Genomic DNA, 25,175 nt, shown 5'->3' on the forward strand with positions numbered 1-25,175 from the left:
TGTATGGATGAGACATGAATGGGCTTTCCGTCGTGTACGTGACGTGCAAACAACAGCAACAACTGCAACAACAACGAGGAAAACAAGACCGACAGAGACATCATCAACAACAGCAACTCCATTAATAGAAGAGTTTCTATCAACTTTCCTTGTCTATTATTGTTTCTCTTTGGTGCCTCGTCTTCTTGTTCTACTCAAGATTTGGAATCAACCATGAATATGGAGGTTAGAACTAAGAACAATTCTTGCTTGCTCGTTTCCCTTTCTCTTTCCCTACCCTCTTCTTTATGGTTTATTTCTAGCAAACCCATTTTTTTTATTAATACAATAATAATGTTAAAGCCTTTAATTTAGTTCTTAAACAATTCTGAAAACAGCATGTTAGTTAGAAATATTTTTCTTAACAATCAAAGTTTTACTGTGCCTTTTCATGATTTTATTTTCAGTTGTTATCACTCACAACTTTTTCCATTTATTATTTATTCAAGTTATCCTTGTCTTATTTTGTCTATTTGTTTAAGCTTTTTCAAACTTCCAACCTGATTTAGTTGACCCTTTTTTCCACTTATAATCAGTGACTAACATCTTGGATATATTGAGTTCTTTGGCTTTGTGCCATATCTGACCATAAGCTTTGCCTTTTAGCTCAGACTGCATAAGGTTATAAGCCTCCAATGTGGGGTTGCCATGATGAGCAACTCAGATAAATCTCACTTCAATGAAGCCTTAATCCAAACTGACTACTTCAGTCTCCCATTTTATATATATATATATATATATATATATATATATATAATGTTGTGTCATTTAGCTTTTGTTATGAGTTTTTATTATGGTTTTTGTTAATATTCACATATATAGGAGGTTAGGAGTGAATATCACTCCCAAATACACGTACCATGCAAGTATCTGTGCTTTTCAAAGATAAGAACCTAAGTCAGTTGTTCATATATTTATTTTGATATTAATTCAAATTTTGAGGTGCATCAAGACTTCATTTGGCATGGATATAAGTGCATTTCCATTCAATAGCTGAGAAATCCTCTTTTTGCATTTGCATTGTTTAGAACAGCTTCCAGCATTTGGCCATGGAAGTAGGTTTTCCAAAAAGGTTAATTTCCCTTTTATATAAACTTTGCATGCAACTTTCTTGTCTAACATTCTTCCCTCCCCTTTTGCTCCTCTCCCTCCCCAACAGATTAGAAGCTGAAAAGGTTAGAAGCTGAAAAGGTTGTACGTGATCAGGCAAGTTTGGAAAGTATGGGTGATTGGCTGAGCAATTGATCGGTTCAGTCAATTCAATCTAAAAAAATTAATAATCAAATTAATCGATTTTCATTTTAAAAGTAATTGAATTAACTAACAAAATTTTAAATAACTGATTTAATTCAACCGGTCAAAAATCGGTTTGGTTAGATCAATTTGGTTAAATAATTGAATTTTTCATCATATTTTTCCTATTTTAAATAATTATTTAGTTACAAATTCGATATAATAAAACTCAAATTTATGTATCATTCAAATTAAATTACGAATGAATTTAATAATTTCAACAATATTTTACAAAAAAAAAGACAAATAAATACTCATTCCAACTTGTTTAATCCAAATAAATTAAACAATAAGTTCTAAAAAGTATTACTCTAACATATATCAAATAACAAACAAAACCAACAATACAAAATAAATAAGTTTTCAAGTGTAAATAGGACAACTTAAAAAAGTAAATCAAGCAAATATAACTCTTATAACTTTGGTTCAAAACATAAAAGACATTTCAAGTTGGCAAATTGAGTTAACAGTTCATATAAAATATACAACAAGCTAAGGACACTTCAAGTTGACAAATAAATATAAAAGTTTATAAAAAACATAAAACAAGTTAATTAAAGGACATTCCAAGCTCCAATAGCATTTTTCATACATGAATCCCATAGCTTTGGTGTGTATTCTTCATTGTTTCCTAAGAAGTTAAAAAGACCAAAATCTTAATTAGCTATCAAAAAATAAAATAATATTTTTTAAATGCAAATATTCATAGAAATTAATAATGAAATTACCTCAAAAGGTCAATGCACCTTTTTTCTTAATTAATTACTATATCTAAAGTAATTTTTGACAAATCTAAAATTATATAAATAAAAAATAACAAAAGTAAGCTTTAAACAATTAAAATAATAAAAATAATAATACTTAAAAAATAAATGATGGTATAAATAAAATATTACCCAAATCCATTTTGTCAAGCCATGTCAAATCATCTTCAAGTTGAAATGAATTAAGATTAGAAGAGTTACGTAGCTAATCTTGAGCACAAATAAGGGTTTGCATAATTTTAAAAGTTAAAAGAACTCTTATATGCATCAAGCATATTACCATTAATGCTAAAAGCAGATTTGAAAGCAACTATGGATATGAGAATTGTCAATACATCACGAGCAAAAGGATAGAAACCTATGGCTATTGAGTTTCCACCAAGTTAAAACATCAAAATCATCACTATCATCATCATCAAGCTCCTTACTCAAATATTTAGCCAATTTTGATTTATGTTCATCTTTGTCATGTTCAATCATATACCTTTTATACTTTGACTTAAAGTTTTGCTTTTTTTTTTTGTCATTCAATTTTCACTTTCATCATTGGTGGGCAATGACATTTGGCTCATTTGACTACTTTCACCAACTTGCTTAGACTGAGATTCTAATATTCTTTTGTATTCATTGAACAAGTCTTCTATTACTTGTTGTACTTTCTTAATCATTAATGAAGTTTCATCAGAAGAATACATTTTCATGAAACAATATTCAACAAAAAGAACCTTTTTTTAAGGATAAAAAAAGAAGCAATATAAACCAATATATTCATCTTCTCTATATTTCTCCAATACTTATCATATTTATCCTTCATTCTCTTTATTATTACATTTAACTTAACATCAGAATTTAATTGCCATTCTCACAAAATGGAATAAACATCGTTTATATCATTAAGAAAAGTATTAGTTATGACGTAAGAAGTACCTGAAACTTTCATGGTGAAATCATAAAATTGTTCAAAAAAAGGCAAAACTTCCTAATAGTTGCCCATTTTTTTTATGCGGCACCCCATCTCCCATTGAAAGCTTACCTCCATAATAAGGATTAAGATCATCAAATGTATCAAATTCCTTTTCGAACTTTTAAGCTGTATCCAACATCAAATAAGTAGAATTTCATTTACTGTTAACATCCAAACATAATAAACTCTGCTAACATCCAAACACAATAAACTTTTACTCTAAATATGTTCATTCACAAAACACTTTTTAAACTTGGCTAACTTAAAAGGTGATTGTCTCATATAGCTTACTGCCTTTCTAACACGAGCAATTGATTCATTCATTTCCTTCAATTTATCACAAATAATAAGATTCACAATATGTGTATTGTATCTTAAATGAAGATATTTGCCTCTCAAAATACTAGTTCTAGCATTGTTAATTTTTTTCCTTAAATATGCAATTGCAACATCATTAGAACTGGCATTATCAACTATAACAATGAAAATCTTATCAATCTCCTAATCACGTAAACATTTCTCAACCGTTTTACCAATAGCTTTACCTTTGTGAATAGAAATGAGACAAAAATTTAATATAGTTTTGTTTAGTTTCCAATATTTGTCTATGAAATGAGTCGTAAAACACATATATTTGACTTTTTGTAATGAAGTCCATATGTAAGTGGTAAGAGATACTCTTATGGAAGATAATTTCATGAATTGCTTCAAATGATTCTTTTCATCAATATAAAGTTGATAGCAATCCCTAGCAACTGTTCATCTTGATGGTATACAAAATCTAAGACATGCAACTGACATGCAATATTTAAATCTTTATCGCCTTCACAATTTTAAATAGTAATTCATCTAGAATGATCATTTTAGTTACACATTTTCTAACAACATCTTGATTAAATTTTCATGTGCCTAAAGATTCCACTCTTTCTTATGGCAACACCAATTTTATTTGAGTATCATCATCTTCACTAGCACAAGAAAACTTTTTATAAGAATTCATGTGATTCTTTAACGTAGTGGTTCCATTCTTTTTAAGATCAACAGAAAATTCTCTATCACTATAATTACACTAGCTTTACGATTGCCTTCTTCGTTGACAAATTTAATGAAGTGGTCCCATACTTCTAACCATGGCTTAGATGCTCGTTTTGTCACTTTAGAATTTACAGCTTCACTTCTTGTTACTTTATTGCATGCAGAAAGTTGAGATGTTAATTGTGTTTAATTAGAAGTAGAATCCAAAGTTATATCATTCATTTTATTTGACATCTTAAAAAAAAAGTAATCAAATTATATCCAAATAATAAAAAAAATAATAATTAAATTATGTTTAAATAATGAATTAAAGTAAAATAATATAAAAAAGTACAAGCACTCATATTAATTGAGCTGTTTAAAGATTAATTGCATTTAAAGCACACTCTACAATTATATGAAGGTAAAATTAAAAAAAACAAATATAGTAAAGTGTGATATTATTTTGATGGTACTCATATTAATTGTATGCTCAGTTTAGTCCAAAGAATAAACAACGACTTAAGTTTTAAACAATAGACTAAAACCTTAAGTTGAAATAAACAATAATAATATATATATTTTTTTATACAAGCAAAGTAAACAAAATAATTCTTATCCAGAAAACAAATTACTTAAGTCTTAAACAATAGACTTAAACCCTAAGTTAAAATAAACAATAGTAATAATTCTTATCTAGTCCTTGTAATAGTAATAATAATATTTAATAAAATAGTTTATCAACCATTTTTAAGTGATTATGGACTATACTCTCTAAACTTGAGTTCCATAATTATTATTTTTAAGTAATAATAATATTTAATGAAATAATAATAATACAGTGGCCACATAATATTTGGAACGCCATTGACTATACTTTCCAGACTTGAGTTCTAGTCATAATGAGACAAAAATCCACCTATAGATGGATGGCTTAAGATTTTAGCTTAAGGTGCCCATAAAGTAACCACCAACCCATTTTTGTTGGTATACTATTGTGATTTAAGAACCCATGGGAAATTGATTGGAGATTATATATTCAAGCTTTCAAAGGTAATAAATTATAAAATTAACAAGAACATATAACTCTTTTCTTTTTGGATTAATTGGTTTTTAAAACATTTTTAATATATTATTCAATCTTTAATTTTCCCTTATCATTTTTTTCTAATTTTTACTCAAATAACTACATCAAAAGGAAGTGTAAATCATTGTCAGCTCAATTTCAAAATAGGTAAATTTTTTTTTTTAATTGTTTAGGGTTTAGCATTGATTCATTAAAGAAAATAAAAAGATCATTGTGTTTATAGGATCACAGTAAAGGAAAAGAGAAAGGTTATCAGGGACTTACGGTGGCCATAAGTCTTATGTAGTACAGAAAAATCTCTACAACTGTCAAACTTTGATATTATACAGATCATGTGTAGCAAATTAGAGGTGAGAAAGGCAAATATGCAAGAGAGGTAAAGAAGCAATCGAGCAAGAGAAGAAGGCAAAAATGTAAGAGGATGAAATATAGTTCAGCAGAAAGGGGATGATGTGGGTGGATCTTGATAGGAGTTAGAAAACGTGAATTAAATTTAAGGTTTTTTTAAGGGGAACATACATATTTGCCTTTAGTTATTATACAGTTGATTAATTTTGTCAATTTGCTTATTAGTTTTAAGAATCGATAATTGATCAATTTAACTAATACCAAAATCAACTATAATTGAAAATTGATTAAACCAAATTGAATTGACTATATTTCATCAATTTCGATCACTTAAATCAATTTGAATCGATTTCTACTCATTCTTATCGAAGAGTAAAGAACATGTTTTATTAGCTGTAAGCATTTTCTTTGTTTTTACTGTTATTCTCAAGCTATTTTCAAACAAAGTTACGACATAATCTCGAAATAAGAGAAGAGGCTATAGATATTGAAATTGAAATTTTAAATCTATTAGATAATTTACTAATATTATTACGTGAATTATATGAATTAACTGAATTAAGTTTTGGATTTGTTAATGATTTGCGTGAATTAACTGAATTAAGTTTTGGATTCGTTAATGATTTGATGTTCACAAGAAGTTCATCTTGAAGTCAACATGATCGAAGTTAAAAAGTACATTGAGATGAAAATGAAAAATAAATGCATGAATGATGACAAAAATCTAACATTTGACAAATTTGGAAGGGATTTGGTGCCTATTTTTTAAGGACTTTGGTTTGATAAAGTTTTATTTGTCCTTAACTGAAAAAGAAAGGAGGAAAAAATTGAAAGAATTTTCAGCATATAGAAATATGTCCCTCATAAGGAGGAAAAATAAATACTAAAGGTAAGTGTACCTATTAAAATGCTTAGCCATTTAACTGAATCTTTCATACTTGAATCTTTAATGTGTCTAATTTAGCCATTTAACTGCAAAGAAAGATGCTACCCAATTTCATGCAAGATTTATTGAACTCCATGCCTTATTCTGGTATTGCACCCATTAACAACTTGTTTAGTCATTATATATGAGAGATAGTTTGAATTGAAGAGAAGATGAAAGATGGCTATTTGCGATAGTTTAGACATGTCAAACATAGATTCAGTTGTGCATCGATTAGGAGAATTGAGTTTCTAGATCTATGAGAGATCAAATCATCTTGAAGTAAATCATGAAAGATATGAATACAAGTAATAAAGAATAATATAAGAGTTAAGGAATTAAATGAAAAGGTGATTGTTGATAGTAATGAGTAGCGCATGAAAATTCAAACTATAACCTAACTTGATTCTCTTATTTGATTTTTCATACAACCAACTTTAGAGTATGAATTGTGATATAAGGCTTAGTGTATTGTTGTTGTTGTTAGTCATTATAAAAATGAAAAAAAATGGAAAATAGGTAGCAAAAGAAAAAAAAACTGATTTAGTTGTGTCTAACTTGGCTTCCAAGATAAAATACTACTCTTGCCATTTTTTTTTACTCATTGTATTTCACTTTACTTATTTTAAAACCATAATAATTATACATTTATCCAAAAAAAAAAAGCTTATAATCTAACATTCTTTTGTATTCATTGAACAAGTCCTCTATTGCTTTTTATACTTTTTTAATCATCAATGAAGTTTCATCAAAAGAATATTTTTTCATGAAGTAATATTCAACAAAAGAAAGTTTTTTTAAAGGATTAAGAAGAGAAGCAATATAAACCAACATATTCATTTTCTCTAATACTTATCATATTTATCTTCATTCTCTTTGTTATTGCATTCAACTCAACATTAGAATTTAATTGCCATTCTTCCAAAGTGGAATAAATATCACATATATCATCAAAAAAAATATTAGATATGACGTAAGAAGTACTTGAAACTTTCATGGTGAGATCATAAAATTATTACAATAAAAGGCAAAACTTTCTAACAATTGCCTAATCATTTTGATCGGACACCCCATCTTCCATAAAAAACTCACCTCTATATAAGGATCAAGATCATCAAATGTATCAAATGCCCTTTCAAACTTTGAGCTGTATCCAACATCAAATAAGTAGAATTTCATCTATTGCTAACATCCAAACACAATAAACTTTTACTTTGAATATGTTCATTCACAACATACTTTTTAAACTTGGCTAACTTAGAAGATGGTTGTCTCATATATTTTACTGCCCCTTTAACATGAGCAATTGATTCATTCATTTTCTTCAATCCATCACAAACTATAAGATTAACAATATGTGTATTGCATCTCAAATGAAGATATTTACCTTCTAAAATACTAGTTCCAGCATTGTTAAATTTTTTCCTCAAATATACAATTGCAACATCATTAAAACTAGCATTATCAACTATAATAGTAAAAATCTTATCAATCCCTAATCACGTAAACATTGCTCAACTGCCTTACCAATGGCTTCACTTTTGTGACTAGAAATAAGATAAAAATTTTACATCTTTTTGTTTAGTTTCCAATCGTTGTCTATGAAATGAGTCGTAAGACACATATAATTAACTATTTGTAATGAAGTCCATGTGTCAATAGTAAGAAATACTCTTATGGAAGATGATTTCATCAATTGCTTCAAATGATTCTTTTCATCAGTTACTTCAAATGATTCTTTTCATCAATATAAAGTTGATAGCAATCCTTAGCAAGTGGCCATCTTGATGGTACATGAAATCTAGAACATGCAACTAACGTGCAATACCTAAATCCTTACCACCTTCACAAATCTAAATAGTAATTCATCTAGAATAATAATTTTAGCTACATATTTCTAATAACATCTTGATTAAATTTTCATGTGCCTAAAGATTCCACTCCTCCTAACGGCAACACCAATGCTATTTGTGTACCATCATCCCCACTAGCTTGAAGAAGCTTTTTATAATAATTCATGTGATTCTTTAATACAGTGGTTCCAATTTTTTTTAAGATCAGTAAAAAATTCTCTATTACTATAATTACACCTAGCTTTACGATTGCCTTCCTCATTCACAAATTTATTGAAGTGGTCTCATACCTTTGACTATGGCTTAGATGCTTGTTTCGTCACTTTAGAATTTGTAGCTTCACTTTTTGTTACTTCATTGCATGCAAGAGGTTAATTGTGTTTAATTAGGCGTAGAATCTAAAGTCATATCATCCATTTCGTTTGACATCTTAAAAAAAAAAAGTAATCAAATTCTATCCAAAAAATAAAAAATAAATAATTAAATTATATTCAAATAATGAATAAAAGTAAAATTATATAAAAAAAGTACAAGCACTCATATTAATCGAGCTGTTTAAATATGAATTGTATTTAAAGTACACTCTATAATTATATAAGGGTAAAATTAAAAAAAGCAAATATACTAAAGTGTGATATAATTTTGATGGTATTCATATCAATTGTATGATCAGTTTAGTCCAAAGAATAAACAAATGAATTAAGTATTGAACAATAAACTAAAGCCCTAAGCTGAAATAAATAATAATAATATATGTTTTTTTATACAAGCATAGTAAATGAAATAATTCTTATCCAGAAAACAAATTACTTAAGTTTTAAACAATAGACTTAAACCCCAAGTTGAAATAAACAAGAGTAATAATTCTTATCTAATCTTTTTTATAGTAATAATAATATTTAATAAAATAATTTATCAACCATTTTTAAGTGATTATGGACTATAATATCCAAACTTAAGTTCCACGATTATTATTTTTAAGTAATAATAATATTTAATGAAATAGTAATAATACAGTGGCCACACAATATTTGGAACACCATTGACTATACTTTCTAGACTTGAGTTCCAACCACAATGAGACAAAAATCCACTTATGGACGGATGGTTTAAGATTTCAACTTGAGGTGCCCATAACGTAACCACCAGCCTATTTTTATTGGTGCAGTACTATAATTCAGGAACCTATAAAAAATTGATTGGAGATTATATATTCAAGCTTTCAAAGGTAATAAGTTATAAAATTAACAAGAACATATAGCTTTTTTCTTTTTAGATTAATTGGTTTTTAAAATATTTTTAATATAATATTCAATCTTTAATTTTCCTTTTTGATTTTTTTTCTAATTTTTACTCAAATAACTACACCAAAAAGAAATTTAAATCATTGTCAGCTTAGCTTCAAAATGGGTAAGTTGTTTTTTTTTTTTTAATTGTTTGGGGTTTAGCATTGATTCATTAGAGAAAAACTAAAGATCATTGTGTTTATAGTATCACAGTAAAGGTAAAGAGAAAGGTTATCAGGGACTTATGGTAGCTGTAAGTCTTATGTAGCAAAGAAAGATCTCTGCAACTGTCAAACTTTGATCTTGTACAAATATTATGTAGCAAATTAGAGGTGAGAAAGGCAAAAATACGAGAGAGGTAGAGAGGTAGTCTAGCAAAGAAAGAAGGCAAAGATGTAAGAGGCTGATATGCAGTTGAGTAGAAAAGGGATGGCATAGGTGGGTTATGATAGGGGTTAGAAAAAGTAAGTTAAGTTTAGGATTTTTTTCAAAGGAAATATACATATTTGCCTTTAGTTATTATACAGTTAATTAATTCGGTCAGTTTGATTATTAATTTTAAGAACTGATAACTGATAAATTTAATCAATCTCAAAATTGACTACAACCGAAAATCGATTAGACCAAACCAAATTAGCCATAATTCATCGATTTCAATCGATTAAATTAATTTAAATCGATTTCTGCTCATTCTTACAGGAGAGTAAAGAACTTGTTTATTAGCTGTAAGCATTTTATTTGCTTTTATTGCTATTCTCAAGCTAGTTTCAAATAGGGTTATGACACAGTCTCAAAATAAGAGAATATATTATAGATATTGAAATTTGAATTTCAATTCTATTAAATAATTTACTAAAATTATTGTATAAATCAATTGAACTAAGTTTTGGATTCGATAATGATTTGATGTTCACAAGAAATTCATCATGAAGTCAATATGATCAGAGTTAAAAAGTCTGTTGAGATGAAAATGAAAAATGAATGCATGAATGCTGGGAAAATCTAACATCTGACAGCTTTGGAAGGGATTTGGCACCCATTTTTTAAGGACTTTGGTTTGATAAAGTTTTGTTTGTCCTTGATTGAAAGAGAAAGCAAGAAAAAATTAAAGGAATTTTAAGCATATAGAAATATGCCCCCCACAAAGAGGGAAAATGAATAGTAAAAGAAAGTGAACCTATTAAAATGTTTAGCCATTTAACTGAATCTTTTATACTTGAATATTTCATGTGTCTAATTTAACCACTTAACTGCAAAGAAAAATGCTACCCAATTTCATGCAAGATTTATTTAACTCCATGCTTCATTCTAGTATTGCACCCATTAGCAGCTTGTTTAGTCACTATCTATGAAAGATAGTCCAAGTTGAAAAAAAAGATAAAAGAGGATTATTTGCGATAGTTTGAACATGTGAAATACATATTTAATTGTGCATTGATTATGAGAATTGAGTTTCTAGATCCAAGAGAGATCAAAACATTTAGAGGTATATCATGAAAGATATAAATGCAAATAATAAAAAATGATATGATAGTTAAGGAATTAAATGAAAATGTGATTATTGATAAAAATAAGTAGCACAAAAAAATTCAAATTATAATCTAATTTGATTATTTTATTTAATTTTTTATATAATCGACTCCAAAGCATGAATGTAATATAAAATTTAGTGTATTGTTATTGTTGTTAGTCACTATAAAAATGAAAAAAAAAAAAGGAAAATAGATAGCAAAAGAAAAATAAGTTGATTTAGTTATGTCTGACTTGGCTTCTAAGACAAAGTATTACTCTTGCCATTTTGTTTTGCTCGTAGCATGTCACTTCACTTATTTTAAAACCATAATAATTATACATTTATCTAAAAAAAAAATGCTTATGATCTAATATCAAAATAAAAGTGAAAAAAATATAAAAAAAACTCCCATATGATAAAAGCGCTTTTAACTAAAAAAATTTATTCAATTTTGATGAATGAGAAAATAAATAGTAAAAGAAAAAATATAAAAAAAACTCTCGGATCAAAGATTGATGAATGATTCACACGGTGGTTGACACAATTTAGTTTTTATTTTTATGTAAGTCAACCTTTTTAAAAGATTTTATTTCGATTATAATATCCAATAAAAATACACTTATCAAGTAGCTAGTAACAAAAGGTTCGGTGAGGAGAAAATACTAAGAAAACGTCGTGCACCCAAGCGACGTCGTCGCAGGAAATTCTTAGACTACAATTACAAAACTATCCCCCAATGATGACCTATATTTCTGGTTTGAGTTTCTCCTTCTTCTACTCGGTTACAACTCTCCGCTCTCCCTTCTGCAACAAAATTGAAGTTTCGTTTTAATTTTTATACATTATTATTTTTTTTTCAAAAAAGGGAAATACTTTTACTAAAAACTCCAAATTAAGTAAAAGCCAAAAAATTTCTGCGTTTTAATATTTTTTAATCACTGGAGATTTCTAGGGTTTTATTTCATGTACGGCGAAGCTTTAATGTCTTATGAATGGAAATTGCCTATAGCCTCCCCATCGCCCTACAATCCCATAAGCCGTTGATAATAGCCACAATCATCACCATCCTTACCTTCCTTGCCCTCTGTTCATTCTTCAATAGGCCCCACAAATCCAACGCCTCTGATCCCTCCACGTCAGCCGGTAAAAAGGAAAACAAAGAAGCCACACCTTCGTCCTCCTGTAACCGTTCCTGCTGCAACGGAACTTCCGATTCCGTGGCTTTCCTGAACGGTGGTAGTGCTGAAACGACGGAAGGGAGTATGGTGACGGCGGATGTTTCCATGGTATTGGCGGAGAAACAGAGCGGGGCGTCGATGATGGAGCAGTTAGTGCCGGAGATTACAACACACGCGCTCAGTTACTTGGATTATCCGAGCCTTTGCCGGCTCTCTATGACTAATTCGCTGATGAGAAAGGCGGCTAATGATGATAATGCTTGGAAAGCGCTTTATAACAAGGTACCCAATTTCCTCAAATTTTTTGCCTTTGCTCTTTTTGGGTCCTTTGCTTTTTTTGATTTTCGTGAATTCTCTGTCTAATTTCATGTAGTATTTTCTATTAATGGAAATACACTTAAGTAAGTAGTAAAATTATTGAGAAAAAAAAAACTGATTATCAAGATAAAACTACTCACAGAGGACATTCTTTAAAAAAAATTTTTTTTTTCCTTGATTCCTTGACTATAGCATTTCCAATGAAAGTATGAAATCTGCCTTAATCTATTTTTAGTTCGTAGTTTATTGGGAGTATAGAACCTAACTACACAATATCATGGCATGGTTTGTTTATCTTGAATGAGCAGATGTACTTGTTTTAATGTTTGCTGCTAACTTCCTCTATATAGCTGTGTTTTTTTTTTTTTCCACAATGTATGTTTCTTTCCCTTGGTGAATTGTTATCGTGGCCAGATATTAAGCGTGTTGACTTTATGCGGGAAAAAAAAGGCTTTTGTCTTCTTATCTCAGTCCTGTAAAGGAAGAGATTCATTCCTGTTTTGCTATTTATATGGTCGTTGTATCTTCTATTTTGTTTCTTTGTGGTTTGAGTTTGTTTATCACCTCATAGGCTTTAGAAAACATGCAATCGCAATTTTCAACCTTTGGGCCCATTCTTTTATGTAAACTGGTGATTGCAATTTTTCTTACGATCATGTTCTTTCGTTAAACCATTGTTTCCGCCCATGTTTCTCTTAAGAGTTGGTTGTTGGTATCTTTCTCAATTGTGGGGCTGTAGGCATAAGTTTTCTGCCTTAATCTTTTGTTTATTAGGATTTTACTTTGGAGCAAGATAGTGTAACACCAGTTAATGGGTGGAAGGCATACTATGCAGCTACAAGAGCCATAATGAATGTTAATACAGAATTCTTTAACATCATCAGAGATAGGTCTCTTCCAGCGATGAGTCGTTTTTGGCTGAATGCGGATTATGTAAAGTGTGTTCATGCATCAGGAGAACTTTTTACAGGGTATGATGCTTTCACTCCCATCAGGAAATGCTGTTTACTTCTTTTTGTTCTTATGATGATTGAAGGTTATAATTTCAGTAATTTCTATCATTTTTCATCAGGCTTATGCTCTAAAATTCAGATTCTAACCTTGAGGTGGGTCTGGGTTCAAACTCTGAACCCAGCCCAATAAAGTTTACGGTATTTTAATTCTTTTATCCTGTTGCTTGAACATTTTCCTGTAGATCTTTCCAACTGTATGATTGGGTTAAGTTGCATGGACATGCTTACCTAACTATTTATAGATGTAACGTAGCATAGTTAATTAAATGCAAGTCAAATGAGGGCCTGGTCTTTTGATGTTTGCCTGGTGAAGATGTCTAGAAAACGCTGTGATGATTCCCAAAATCTTGGAAGATAAAGAAGAGCTTTAACTTGTATGATGGTTTTAGGTTGTTTATATGATCGCAGTGTAAGTGGCTTGAATCATTAGTTGGTTCCACCATTGGAATTCTTTTACAAGAGTTTTGCTATTAGCAATAGTGATTTTCTCACTTGGAATAACAATGCTTTTGCCTTAACATATTAGTGCAATTCTACCATGAGAAAAGAGCCTCTTAATTTTTGCTACAAGCATGAGACATATTCATGCTTCAAACAAAAGGCATGGTACCCTTAGGTGATGGGGAGTACTGAGAACTAGAGATGTTATGTTGAGGATGGATATGTTAGAAGCAACTACATTCAAATAGAATTTCTTAAGAAAAGACGGGGAGATTGTAATTTGTAAAACTGAATTATGAATGTATTACCTAACATCTAGAGTTGAGTTGTACAAATGGAGGATGTATTGCCTATCATGACTAATGGCAAAAACTTGAATGAAACATATTTATTTGAAGATTTTTAACAGTAAATTTCTTTTTCTTTAGGGTTATTCGTTTTGTTACAAGCTTGGTCCTGCATCACATCAGAAGGTTTTGTGATGAAAAATATTCAATACTCAACCTACCCTTATCAAAATCTTGACCTTGATTTTTTCCGGAAGTATGTTGAGATTAGCTAATCATCATGTTAGTAATATATCATCTTAATATTTTGCCTAGACTTAGGTCTTCATATCACTGGTTTGCTTTGCTGAGATCCATTGTTCTTTTCCCATGCAGGTATGATGCTGTAATACAGAGTTGGCAGCTAGAATTTAATTGGGAGCAAGAGGTTGATTTTCAGGTTAGAGATGTTCGCGCCCGGGTACTGACCGACATGGCTTGGGTTACTATGAAAACCTATGTTGACATGGATAACGGTGCATTTAACATGACTAATGTCTTTGAGTTCCATCATGGACGTTGGTACCTTGTGCATCATCACAGCTCATTGATGCTTGCCGATGGTGACATGGAACAACACGTTGTTCATGGATAACAGAAGATGAAGAGTTAATACAAGTGATAATTTTAGTACTAGCTTCAAAACATAGCACTAGTAATTTATTAGCAAAAGCAAGTTGTTTAGATTTCTCTGAGATTTCTTTCAAAGATCTTTTGTCGGCTTTGCCACATCAGTTTTGGGTATTTTGTGGTAAATAGGTGCCTTCAACGTTTTAGTCTTTTTGTTATCTCTTTGCCTACTAATTATAATAATGTTGGCTTTGGCTGTACATATTCATTCTTTCAACAATGCTTCACATGGATGAATACATGTGAAATGAAGTTGGATTCACAGAAGTTGCATGATGTGCCGGATCCAAAAGTGGCCCAAGGGGTAAAACTAAATCATTAATGTCTGAATAATGATTAAGATAAACTCCAATGTCATGTTAGTAAAGTTTACCGGTTGCATGATGTGAAACTGTTCAGTGTCTCATGGTTTGCACCCTAGGTTGAAGAAGCCAAAATTGTCCGAGTTTTCACTAAATGGCTCCACGGTCTAGTGGTCAGGACATTAAATGTTGAATCCAGCAACCCAAGTTCGAATCTCGATAGAAATAGAATCTTATGCTAAATACTCGCAGTTTCGCTTGTGGGAGTAAAATATAGTTGTATATTAATTTAAATATAACAAAATAATAAAAAAAGAGTTTCAATATAGAATGCTTTTTAAAAGGCAATCATTTAAGAGAGAATTGAAACGGGAGTTCCAATTTAATACAAGCAAGAGAGTTCTCGTAAACCTTATACAATCTCAAACTGAAATCATTGCATGTGTAACTACATTAATGTTGTGAGTAAATCAACATAACATCAAGTGCCTAGCTCCATTTTTAGGAAAAGAAAATTCTTAAATCAACCCAAGAGATACTAGTAAACTTTGTAGCCAAGTAACATGCCATCAAGAGCTAATAATACATAGAATAAAGAATTCAACCAATATTAAAGGAAATATCAACTGCAACATGTATTAACACATGATAAAGAGATAATAATTCATTCAAAGCCAAGCATGACAGTTCCTTATGTGAGTTACAAAAACGTACAGACACAAAGGTTAACTCTAAAACCTTTAGGTTAGGCTTTCCTTATCTGATGATTTGATAATATGATGATCTCATAACCTCCTTACGAAGGGACATGCCATAAAATCAAAATTTTAAAAGATATAACCTGGAAATTCAGTTTTCTACTTCCAGTCAATTTGTTCCTGGCACCACCTAACCTTAATTTACTTAACGTGTTTCAGAAGTAAATATATCCTTTAAGCGATAAGTCATGTCTTGTGAAATATAGTTACTTGTGGAGAATAACTCCAAGCTCTTAGAAAATGATAATCTTTGATAATCGTTTGTTACTCTTCGATTATTCACTTGGGAAGTTTTTGATTCGCAGGGTGTTTTTAGAGATCTTTCAAAGGCTTCCACTGTAGCAATCCAAGATCCATCTGCAAAGACTACTGGGCAAGTACTACTAATAAAACAATATTGATCATAGTTATTTATTACTTGTTTTCGTTATGTCCCAAGTGTTCCATGAATCTTATTACATCCTCAATTCATCGGTGTTTTATCATGGGTGTTTTATCAGAGTGATGTTGAAGCTTATGACTCAGGGGCTGTAACTGTGCTGAATTGTTTACATGTGGAATGTTTCAAGAAGGGTGAGGGTTGATAAGTGAAAACCACCAAGGCTGTGGGTAAAAGGTGCTTCTTATCAGCTACTGTTTTTTGAGGTCATAAACATAGGCATGCATGGGTTAGGTGGAAGAAGCATAGATAATAGTTCCACTGGCCATTAATGAAACACTCATCTCATCTAAATTATTTGAGTCCATGGGATGAAACCAACTAATGTAAGTTGGATAATGCAACCATGATAACATGGCACAAATCTGCAACCAATAACATAATGAAAAGGATCTTGCTTAGCAGAATGGTAGACTTACATACGCAAAGGCAGAATCTATTATAGCAAGCAACATTTTTTTTTATGTAAGCAAATGATTATAATCATTAAGAATTCACTTTAAATTGAATCAAACAAATAAAAAGTACAAAAGATCCATACACATCCATGCAAAATCAACCATTTCAATCAAAAGGATAACCGCATCAAAAGCTACCAATGACATTCCCTGCAAACAAATTTAAGAGCATTTATGCTTACATTCATGCCTTCATTTACTTTTCTTTATGCCAATCAATTTGTCCGCTTTATTACCCCAAAGAGCTGTAACTCTCTAAAAAACAATCTTACTCCATACTTTTCAAAACTAATAATCAAAGGAGAAAGCAGATAACATAAATAGGAGAAAAATATTGAAAAAGTTTGTGCATGAAGAAATTAGAAAAATTTTAACTCCTCAATTGAAAGTCATACTAATTCCTTAATAGAAAACTGTAACTATTCAGCTTGGGTAGCTACAACTTTTCATGTCAATTAATATACAGTCTGTATGATTAATTTCTCCATGTTACTATAATTTTCTATGACAAGTGAAACTACTTCATCCCTTTTTTTACTATAAAAAAAAAGGTTTTCATAGATTGATCTCTTTTATTCTTCAGAAAAAATATCTCATTTTTCATTATCAGACTATCTGCATATTACCAGAAATGTCTGATTACTAATCATTAGTACGTTGGTGTAACTCTTATCTACCTCAATGCTTGAATGATTTACAACGATTTGCTCAAAATGTTCATAATCATCATTTAAAGCACTGGTGCTTGCTAATGCTGGTTGAATGGCTAAGACTGATAGAGCACCTGCTCATCTTTCATGGTCCTATATTTTAGTTTCATGCAAATTAATATTTAAAGCTTAATCGACTTTGAAAAACTAAGCTGAGAAACAACTAATAATTGGAATGCTAGTGTAAAATGCTCATCTCAAAAGCATGCTACAACAGACAGCAACATATCTCATAAACAGAAGTTCATTAATTGTTCTCGAAAAAGTGGTAACATCCCCTAATGCAGTAAAGCTGAGAGAAAAACAGAAAGGAGCAACTACTGAAAGTTTGGTTAAGGAGTTTACCAGGAAAAAGTTTGGGCACTTCTGCAGAAATTGGGTAAAACCAGGTTTCATATATCTTTTCAATCGATCCTGCAGCAGCAGTCAATTTAAATATTACCATACAAAGACATGTTTACTCAGTATATCATAGCTAATTACGTGTTAGAGTTTTGTAGTATATTTTCAAAGATAACTTCCCATCTTAAAAACGTTGCTTATGCAGATCAAGGACTTATTGACTTGAACCTAAGGTACGTCCACAACTTTCCACTCTCCACCAAAGAAGAAACAAAATCATCATTTGCACTAATGTCTAATTATTGATGTGGTTACAAAAATCCACATCAAAATAGTTTGAAAGAAATGTATTATGAAACATACGTATAATAGTGCATGCCTATCTTCACTGTGCAGATTCTGAAAAAGGTCACTCAAAACAAAACGAATAGCTACAATAAAAATCAAAAGAGAAAGTTCAATGTCATTTGGTTTCAAGAAACACCAGTCAACACTCAACAAATAGATAAGAAGTAACATAATTAAAGTATAGTTAGCATGAAAAAAGTTTGTTTTGCCAAATCCATTAGCACCAATTGAAGAAGCCATCATGTAGGAATCTGCAATTTAAAGATAACTTTATGATATTATATATAGAATAAAATAATCCGATTCTTATGTGATCTAAGCCAAATCTAATTGAAGAAAACAAAAGATTCACGTATATAAGAAATAAAGATCATCACCCAAATAAGGAAAGAGAAAAGAAATAAAAAAAAAGGATAAATCAAAATATGATTCATGGGAAAATTGACAAATTAGTTATCCAATCATGCAAAGATTAAAAATTAAATACAAATCAATCAAACTATTTTCATCACAAGTTTGGTTAATGAATGTTTTCACCAGCAAAAACAAGAACAAATTTAATATAAAAATTCTTCAAAGCAATAATCATTGTGCTTTGTATGCAATAACGACAGGATTATCCAAGCATAAAATGCCTTTTAATCATATTTCCACTCTGAAGGACATCATATGTATTTAATAAAAAAAATATCGTACCTGAAAAAAAAGAACTCCATCAAACCCACTTTTGATGTCACCAGCTTTAAGCTAGGAAACATGAAAAACTATTATGAGCTAATGGTGTAGATTTATCCAACTAAGAAAGATAACATCTTTATTCAAATATGAATGAATCATTGTCACAACTCCACTTGAAGCATTGTTGTCTTGTCTAAGTACCCAACATCCAGTCCATATAAAAATTGACACCTTGACCCAACAATCTCTCTCTTCCACCTACATGAAAATTGAAACCTTTTGTCCTTTATTTTTTTTTCTTTTTCTTCATTGCCTTATTAAGAAAATGGCAATACACAATCTAGATGAAATAAATGGCAATACACAGTCTAGATGAAATAAGTCTACAGCATTGAGTAGCAATGTTAAGCTATTTTTAGGATAATATCATGTCCTTTTTTAAGATCAACCTTAAAATCAAATTGCAAGAAACATTAACCTCTAATGCATTCTTTATTTGAATGGAGTCAGGTAGAAAATGAAATGCAACTCCTTCAATCTTTAGTGAATATACCTATAGCATAACTTACAAAACCAGTAATCATAAAAAGCAATATTGTTATTTCTAATTCAATTTTAGTAACGTTTTTATTTCCATAAATAAATGATAAACCAATAATTTAAAAAAGAGTTGCCTGCTCAAGTGTAATCGGCACAACTTTGGCATTACTTTTCAGCTCCCTGCTCCTTAATCAAACCTATGACAAAATAAAACAAAATCAACCCAAAGCTTCAAACTTTGCTCTTATTTTAAAAAATTTAACTAACCTGAGCAAGAAATGCCTCGGCGTCTTCTTGGTGAAAGTAAAGCAAGCCAATAGATTTGGCTCAATTGGATCAGAGATAAGCACGAACTCATTGTTGGAGTTGCTCACTGTGTACACAGCTGTACCAGCTAGAGTTTTGGCAATCTGCTTGGGATTCAAGGTGGCAACTGTCGCTACTGTAGCTTTCGACTAAGAAACTTAAGTCCAAACCCTTTAGCCAAGTCTAGAACTATAAAAAAGAAAACAAAAAAAAAAAAATGTTTGAATTGAAGTTTAAACCCAAAAAGAAAATTTGAAGCACAAAAAAGAAGACCCTATTTCTTTTTTTTTCTTTCCTTTTCCCTTCGTTTTTCATTTTTTTGGTTGTCAAAAATTAAAAGAAAAATTAAAAAAAAACCAAATCTGACATATCAAGTTTAAATCCAACATTTATTTACTTGAAACGACAGAATTAAGCCAATAAACGACCTCCTTGCCAAACTTGAACCTGTAAAAAAACGCCAAAGAGAAAAAAAGGGAGCGATTCTTAATAGCGAAATGATAAGACATATGTCCAAAGCTTTTCTCTTTCCCAATCACCAGATCACATACGGTGGCGTGCTCGACGACGGTGACGCCGCCACCACTCCCTCCATCTCTAATTCCAACAGAATAAAATAAAAAAGAAATAAAAGTTTCAAGGGAATATGAGAATTTTAAAAAGTTAGCTCCTCTCGCTTTCTCTCAATCTCTCTCCTTCCTCTCTCCCTCTCACTTACGCCCTTCTTCCTTCTCATCATCATTTTCCTGAAAAATAAAGAAAGTTATCAAACACATGGCCTTCATGCATAAACAGATAAACATCGCTAAGAGAAGACTGCTTTTACAGTAAAAAAACCAACGTTTCCCTAAATATAACCATCCAATCAATTTTATTTACATTGTTGAGATGTATCCCAATAGACAATTGGGGACTGTCATTATATGTAGTTACAGATAGATTATAAATTATAGATAACATGCACCGGCAATCAGACCATTCTGCCATGTCTAATTTTGGACCTTATATTTTACTTACAAGTTACAACGCTGCAGCTTATGGTTTTTATCCATTTCTTGTGAAAACACACAGCAATTCAACAAAAGGGAATGGCAGTGGTCCTTCTCTTAGCACCATCACCACTACCATCTCATCAAATCTTGTTCTTTCAACGCTCTTACTCCATCTTTTTTGGTTCCATAACTTTCATCAAGTACCTGGTAATTCTATTTTTTTTAGAATTATCATGTACTTAATTGGTTAAATTTTAACTTACTTGATTTAATTTTGCTTGATTATACACCTAAATTCTCTAAATTTCATGTCTAGGAAAAAACCAAACATCATGCCTGCACCTAATGTCAACATGCAAGCAATGGCCAAACCTAGTAGAAAATTTGCAAGGCAATTCAAAGGCCTGTGGAAGATGAGAAGAGTTGATTTCCATGCGAAAATGGACCCATGAAAAAGAAGAAAAAAATGCCAAGCCATGACCATAAAGCCCCAAACTATGAGCACTAACAAAGGCATTTGGAACTTTCCTTTCTTATACAAGATAGCTTGCTTGAAAGAACTTACTGTACAAGCTGATTTGAAAAAGCTTCAAGTTGAGTTTAGAGCTAAATTGATGATAAGAAAAAGCCAAAAATTAAGCAAATTTGACTAAGGAGAATCAACAAAGAATGAGAGAGCAAAGGGAACAAATTGCAAGTCAACAAGTAGGAACACAGTGAAAAATAAAAGTCAAGCATGACTGCTAGTTTGTATGGCTCGAGAAACCATTATGACTGTTGGTTTTTCCCAGCTTTGGTTCTTTCTATTTTTTGCCTTACTTTATTTTATGTTTGAGCTTTTGATTGGAAGAAGAAGATAGTCCAAGGTGGCCTTGGCTTGAGAAAATTCTCATGGGAGTCTAAGAAACTTGATTATTCTTTTTATTTTTAATTCATGCTCTTTCACTTTGTTTTAAAATTTTCCCAATTTTCTTTTTGTTTTATGTTCTGCCTTATGGTTTTTAGTGCATGCTTTTATAATGTTTTCACATTGATAAGGTGATAAAAAATGTTGGTTTTTGTTTGGTGAAATGGTTAGGGAGTAGTTTTGGTTTCCATGCATTTTTCTTTACTAGTTTTCAAAATAATTTTGCATTAATTGGCGTTTTGTTTAGGTGAAGTTCTCCTGCATATTTTTTGTTCATTTTCATGTCTATTTTAAGATTCTAAGCTTAGATTTCATGTTACATTTATGAATTTTTTTGTTTTAGGTAGCATTTAGCTTATTAGATTTCCATTTTAGGCCTTTATTTTGCTTTCGGTTTGAAAGCTGTATTGCTCATTTTCTGGTCAGTTTTAGGCAGAGCTTTCCTGTACCTTTTTTGTTTGTTTTTATATCTATTTTAAGGTATTAAAACATTTTTGGTAAATTCCTTACGTAGGATTACATTTGCCAAGCATTTTAGTTGATAAGTCTTAGTATCCATGCATTCTAGTATTTTGGTTTGTATTTAATTTTTTGTATTTTATGTTCTATTTTAGGGAAGGGTCCCATGCATCTTTTTGGTTCATTATTTAGTTCTATTTTAAGCTAGACAAACAATTTTTGCAAATTCCTTAGGTAGGGTCAAATTTGCATAGCATTTTAGGTCATAGGTTGCATATAGTGTGCATTTTTTGGTTTGGTTTTGCACTTTAAATTTTTTTATTTTTGGTTGGTCTTCAAACCTATTTTCATGCATCATTTTAGTTCATTTTTAGGTCTATTTTTATTTAGTTCAATTAGTTTTTATATTATCATATAGATTTAGATAATTTTCATTCAGTAAAGTAGGCTAGGTTGCATTTTAGTTTTAATTAAGGTGTTTAGCAATTTTATTTATTTTATGTGTTGTTCTACATTTTTCATTTGTCATTTTCATTAAGATTAGCTTAGATTTAATTCTAGTTGTATGTCTTAGGATTTAGGTTAATTAATTGAGGAGTTTATATATAGTATACTAGATGTTCGATGAAATGCCTTAATGAAAATTGATGGCCATTTCATTTAGGATTTTAGTTTACCATTTAGGTAACCTTTAATTTTTATTTTTAGGACATCATTCCATGCATTTTCATGCTATTTTCATGTTTAATTTTTGTTCCACACATTTCATACATTTTAGGCTAGATTAGGATTTTTAAGTAAGTTCATTTTTAAATTAAAATGCTAATTATACTTTTTATATTTTGTTAGGTTAATTTCACTTTTTATTGCTAATTCCAGGTTCTGTTTTCTATCCCTATGCTCTTAAATTTCAAATTTAAATTATGCTTTTAATTATGTTTAATTTAATTTTTTGGCTTTATTACTTTCCTTTTTTAGTGACCTATCATTTTAGGAAATTGGGTTTTTTTTTTTTAATTTTTCTTAGAGATCTTTAACCTCCATAATTTGTAGTTAAATTTAAGTTTTAATGATTTGGTAGTTGTATTAGTTTAATCTTATGTTAATTAGATTTTTAAAAATAAAAAAAAATCGTAGAATCAAATATACTCAAAATATTAAAATTGATAAATATCTCGAGATTTAGAACTTCCAAATCTCTAAGTAAATAATATCAAGAATACTTTTAATTTTTATTACTTTTGAGATCCGTATAATTACAGTACTCTTAATACTCTTAATGGTTAACAACAGTACCCATTTAAGCCTATCATCTCTCTATCCGCTGCTGATGACATTCCCGTCCAATCAGAATCTGCCACCATTGCAGTTGAAGAGGCCTCCTTTCAGGTACCATGCATATTCCTTTCAGTTCAGTTATCTTAAACTTTTAGTCTATTGTAAAGTAAAATGAAAGTTTAACCAAACGACGTGAAGTTTTATTGTAGCTGCTCGACTTTCATAGGGCTAATTATGATGGAAGGCGCTTTTTCTGTTTAGTCTCTTGCATCAGTCAACACTAGGCTTATGCAGTACAAACAGAATCATCTTTATTGTTAGTACAGTACGTTATTGAGTGAAAGAAACTCTTTTGATCGCCCCTCAATCATTTTAAGCATGACATAGTTTTTGAAGTTTATAGCGGCGTGGAAAAGCCCCGTTCATTTGGTTTGATTTGTTTTGCCAATTGTGATTTGCTTTATGTGTATGTATGTATTTATAGGAATGGCGACAAAATACTCTAGTAGGATTATTTTTATCTATTTCTATTTGCTCTTGGCATTTGTACCTAAGAAGATGGAGACATATTCGCAGGGGTTGAAAGGCCTGTGGGAGAAAGGAATTGGAGAGGGGATGCGATGGTGAGGGGAGGATTCATGGAGGCATTGCGATAGTCCCAGGGTTTGGTTGGTGGCCTATAAAGGCTTACCGGCCTTGTCCTGGATTTGTGGCAACTGGTGGTAGGTATAGGCGAAGTGGTCAAAGCATGGATGAGGTTGCCTTTGGAAGAGGAAATCCTGTAGGGACCCCTGATGAGGCTGAGTCAAGGTGATTCTATCTCTTAGTTTGTATTGGATAAGATTGTCTGGATTGGATTGTTCTAGGATTTTCTAAATTTTTCAGTTAATTTAGCTGAATTCGTTTTCTTGAGAACAACGAAGCATTCCAAGTCTCAACTTTGTATATTTGAACTGTAAGTTGGCTTCCTCCAGCTATTGAAAGGGCGGGGGGGGGATCCATTGAGTTGGTTGCCTCGTTTGCACTGCACTTGTATGCGTGTATTTTCCAACCAATAGCCATCTTAACCCGCCAAACCTCCAAAGAAACTAGTTGATTTGAGTACTTATGTGATGCTTCTGATATACTATTTAGTTGCCAGTCCATATTTCTAATTATCTTTTCAAACTCATTCCATTAATCTGTGTACTCCTATTGTTAGTTTAAAGTTACAGTAAAAGTTTAATCCAACCAAACTTTGTGTTCCTGTTTTTTTGGTTGTTTTGGCTTTTTGAAGTCTATTCTCGTTATACAAGGTAATTTGAATCCTTGCAGCCAGAAAAAGCAAGGTCCAAGGAAGTTTAAAAAATAATCAATGCGGAGAATGAGATGTATACCCGCAACTGCAACATTTCCCCATTTCAGAAAAGCCAGACCTGGTGCAACCATTAGTCATGGGTTTCCCATTTTTTTTGCTTTGATCTTACGGAACATGGAAAAGCTGTTAAATTATGACATACACATCTTTGCTGCCTATGAATTGTCTTCCTTCCTAGTCGATGTGAAAACTGAAATGAGGGCGAGCAAACCCCTGATATTCACTACCAAATAATATAATTTTGTTAAAGCATAAATTGGCTGCCATTTCAAACTTATTTATTTTTTTCAAAGCATAATGAAATGGGAA

General features: G+C 30.8%; 1 protein-coding gene and 2 pseudogenes across 5 annotated transcripts; 2 read left to right on the forward strand and 1 right to left on the reverse strand.

Annotated features, from left to right (window-relative positions):
• Nucleotides 1-11,650: 11,650 nt before the first annotated feature.
• On the forward strand, nt 11,651-15,196 carry LOC111307669 (F-box protein SKIP8-like). 3 transcript variants are annotated; one of them, XM_022905771.2, is made up of 4 exons: nt 11,651-12,546; nt 13,357-13,553; nt 14,465-14,579; nt 14,699-14,840. In XM_022905771.2, the coding sequence occupies exons 1-3, from the start codon at nt 12,079-12,081 to the stop codon at nt 14,559-14,561; spliced, it is 762 nt and encodes a 253-aa protein (XP_022761506.2). In that variant the 5' UTR covers nt 11,651-12,078; the 3' UTR covers nt 14,562-14,579; nt 14,699-14,840. The 3 variants fall into 3 exon arrangements, with proteins under 3 accessions (XP_022761506.2, XP_022761498.2, XP_022761489.2); XM_022905763.2 differs by having other exon boundaries at nt 11,652-12,546; nt 14,465-14,605; nt 14,699-14,838; XM_022905754.2 differs by lacking the exon at nt 14,465-14,579 and having other exon boundaries at nt 11,672-12,546; nt 14,699-15,196.
• A 1,734-nt stretch (nt 15,197-16,930) lies between these two features.
• On the reverse strand, nt 16,931-20,925 carry LOC149516727 (uncharacterized; annotated as a pseudogene). Its single transcript, XR_016344878.1, has 8 exons — nt 20,891-20,925; nt 20,711-20,786; nt 20,588-20,619; nt 20,302-20,470; nt 19,835-20,022; nt 19,702-19,764; nt 19,046-19,580; nt 16,931-18,073 (listed from the first exon to the last, which is right to left on the reverse strand). The product of XR_016344878.1 is annotated as an uncharacterized LOC149516727 (transcript).
• Nucleotides 20,913-25,022, forward strand: LOC149516728 (uncharacterized; annotated as a pseudogene). The gene is made up of 5 exons (XR_016345052.1): nt 20,913-21,065; nt 22,512; nt 23,525-23,620; nt 24,086-24,319; nt 24,824-25,022. The product of XR_016345052.1 is annotated as an uncharacterized LOC149516728 (transcript).
• The last annotated feature ends 153 nt before the right edge of the window (nt 25,023-25,175 follow it).

The sequence above is a fragment of the Durio zibethinus genome, chromosome 9, assembly GCF_047325235.1.
Source record: "Durio zibethinus cultivar Kanyao isolate XHJ-2024 chromosome 9, ASM4732523v1, whole genome shotgun sequence".
In the NCBI taxonomy this organism is placed as follows: Eukaryota; Viridiplantae; Streptophyta; class Magnoliopsida; order Malvales; family Malvaceae; genus Durio; species Durio zibethinus.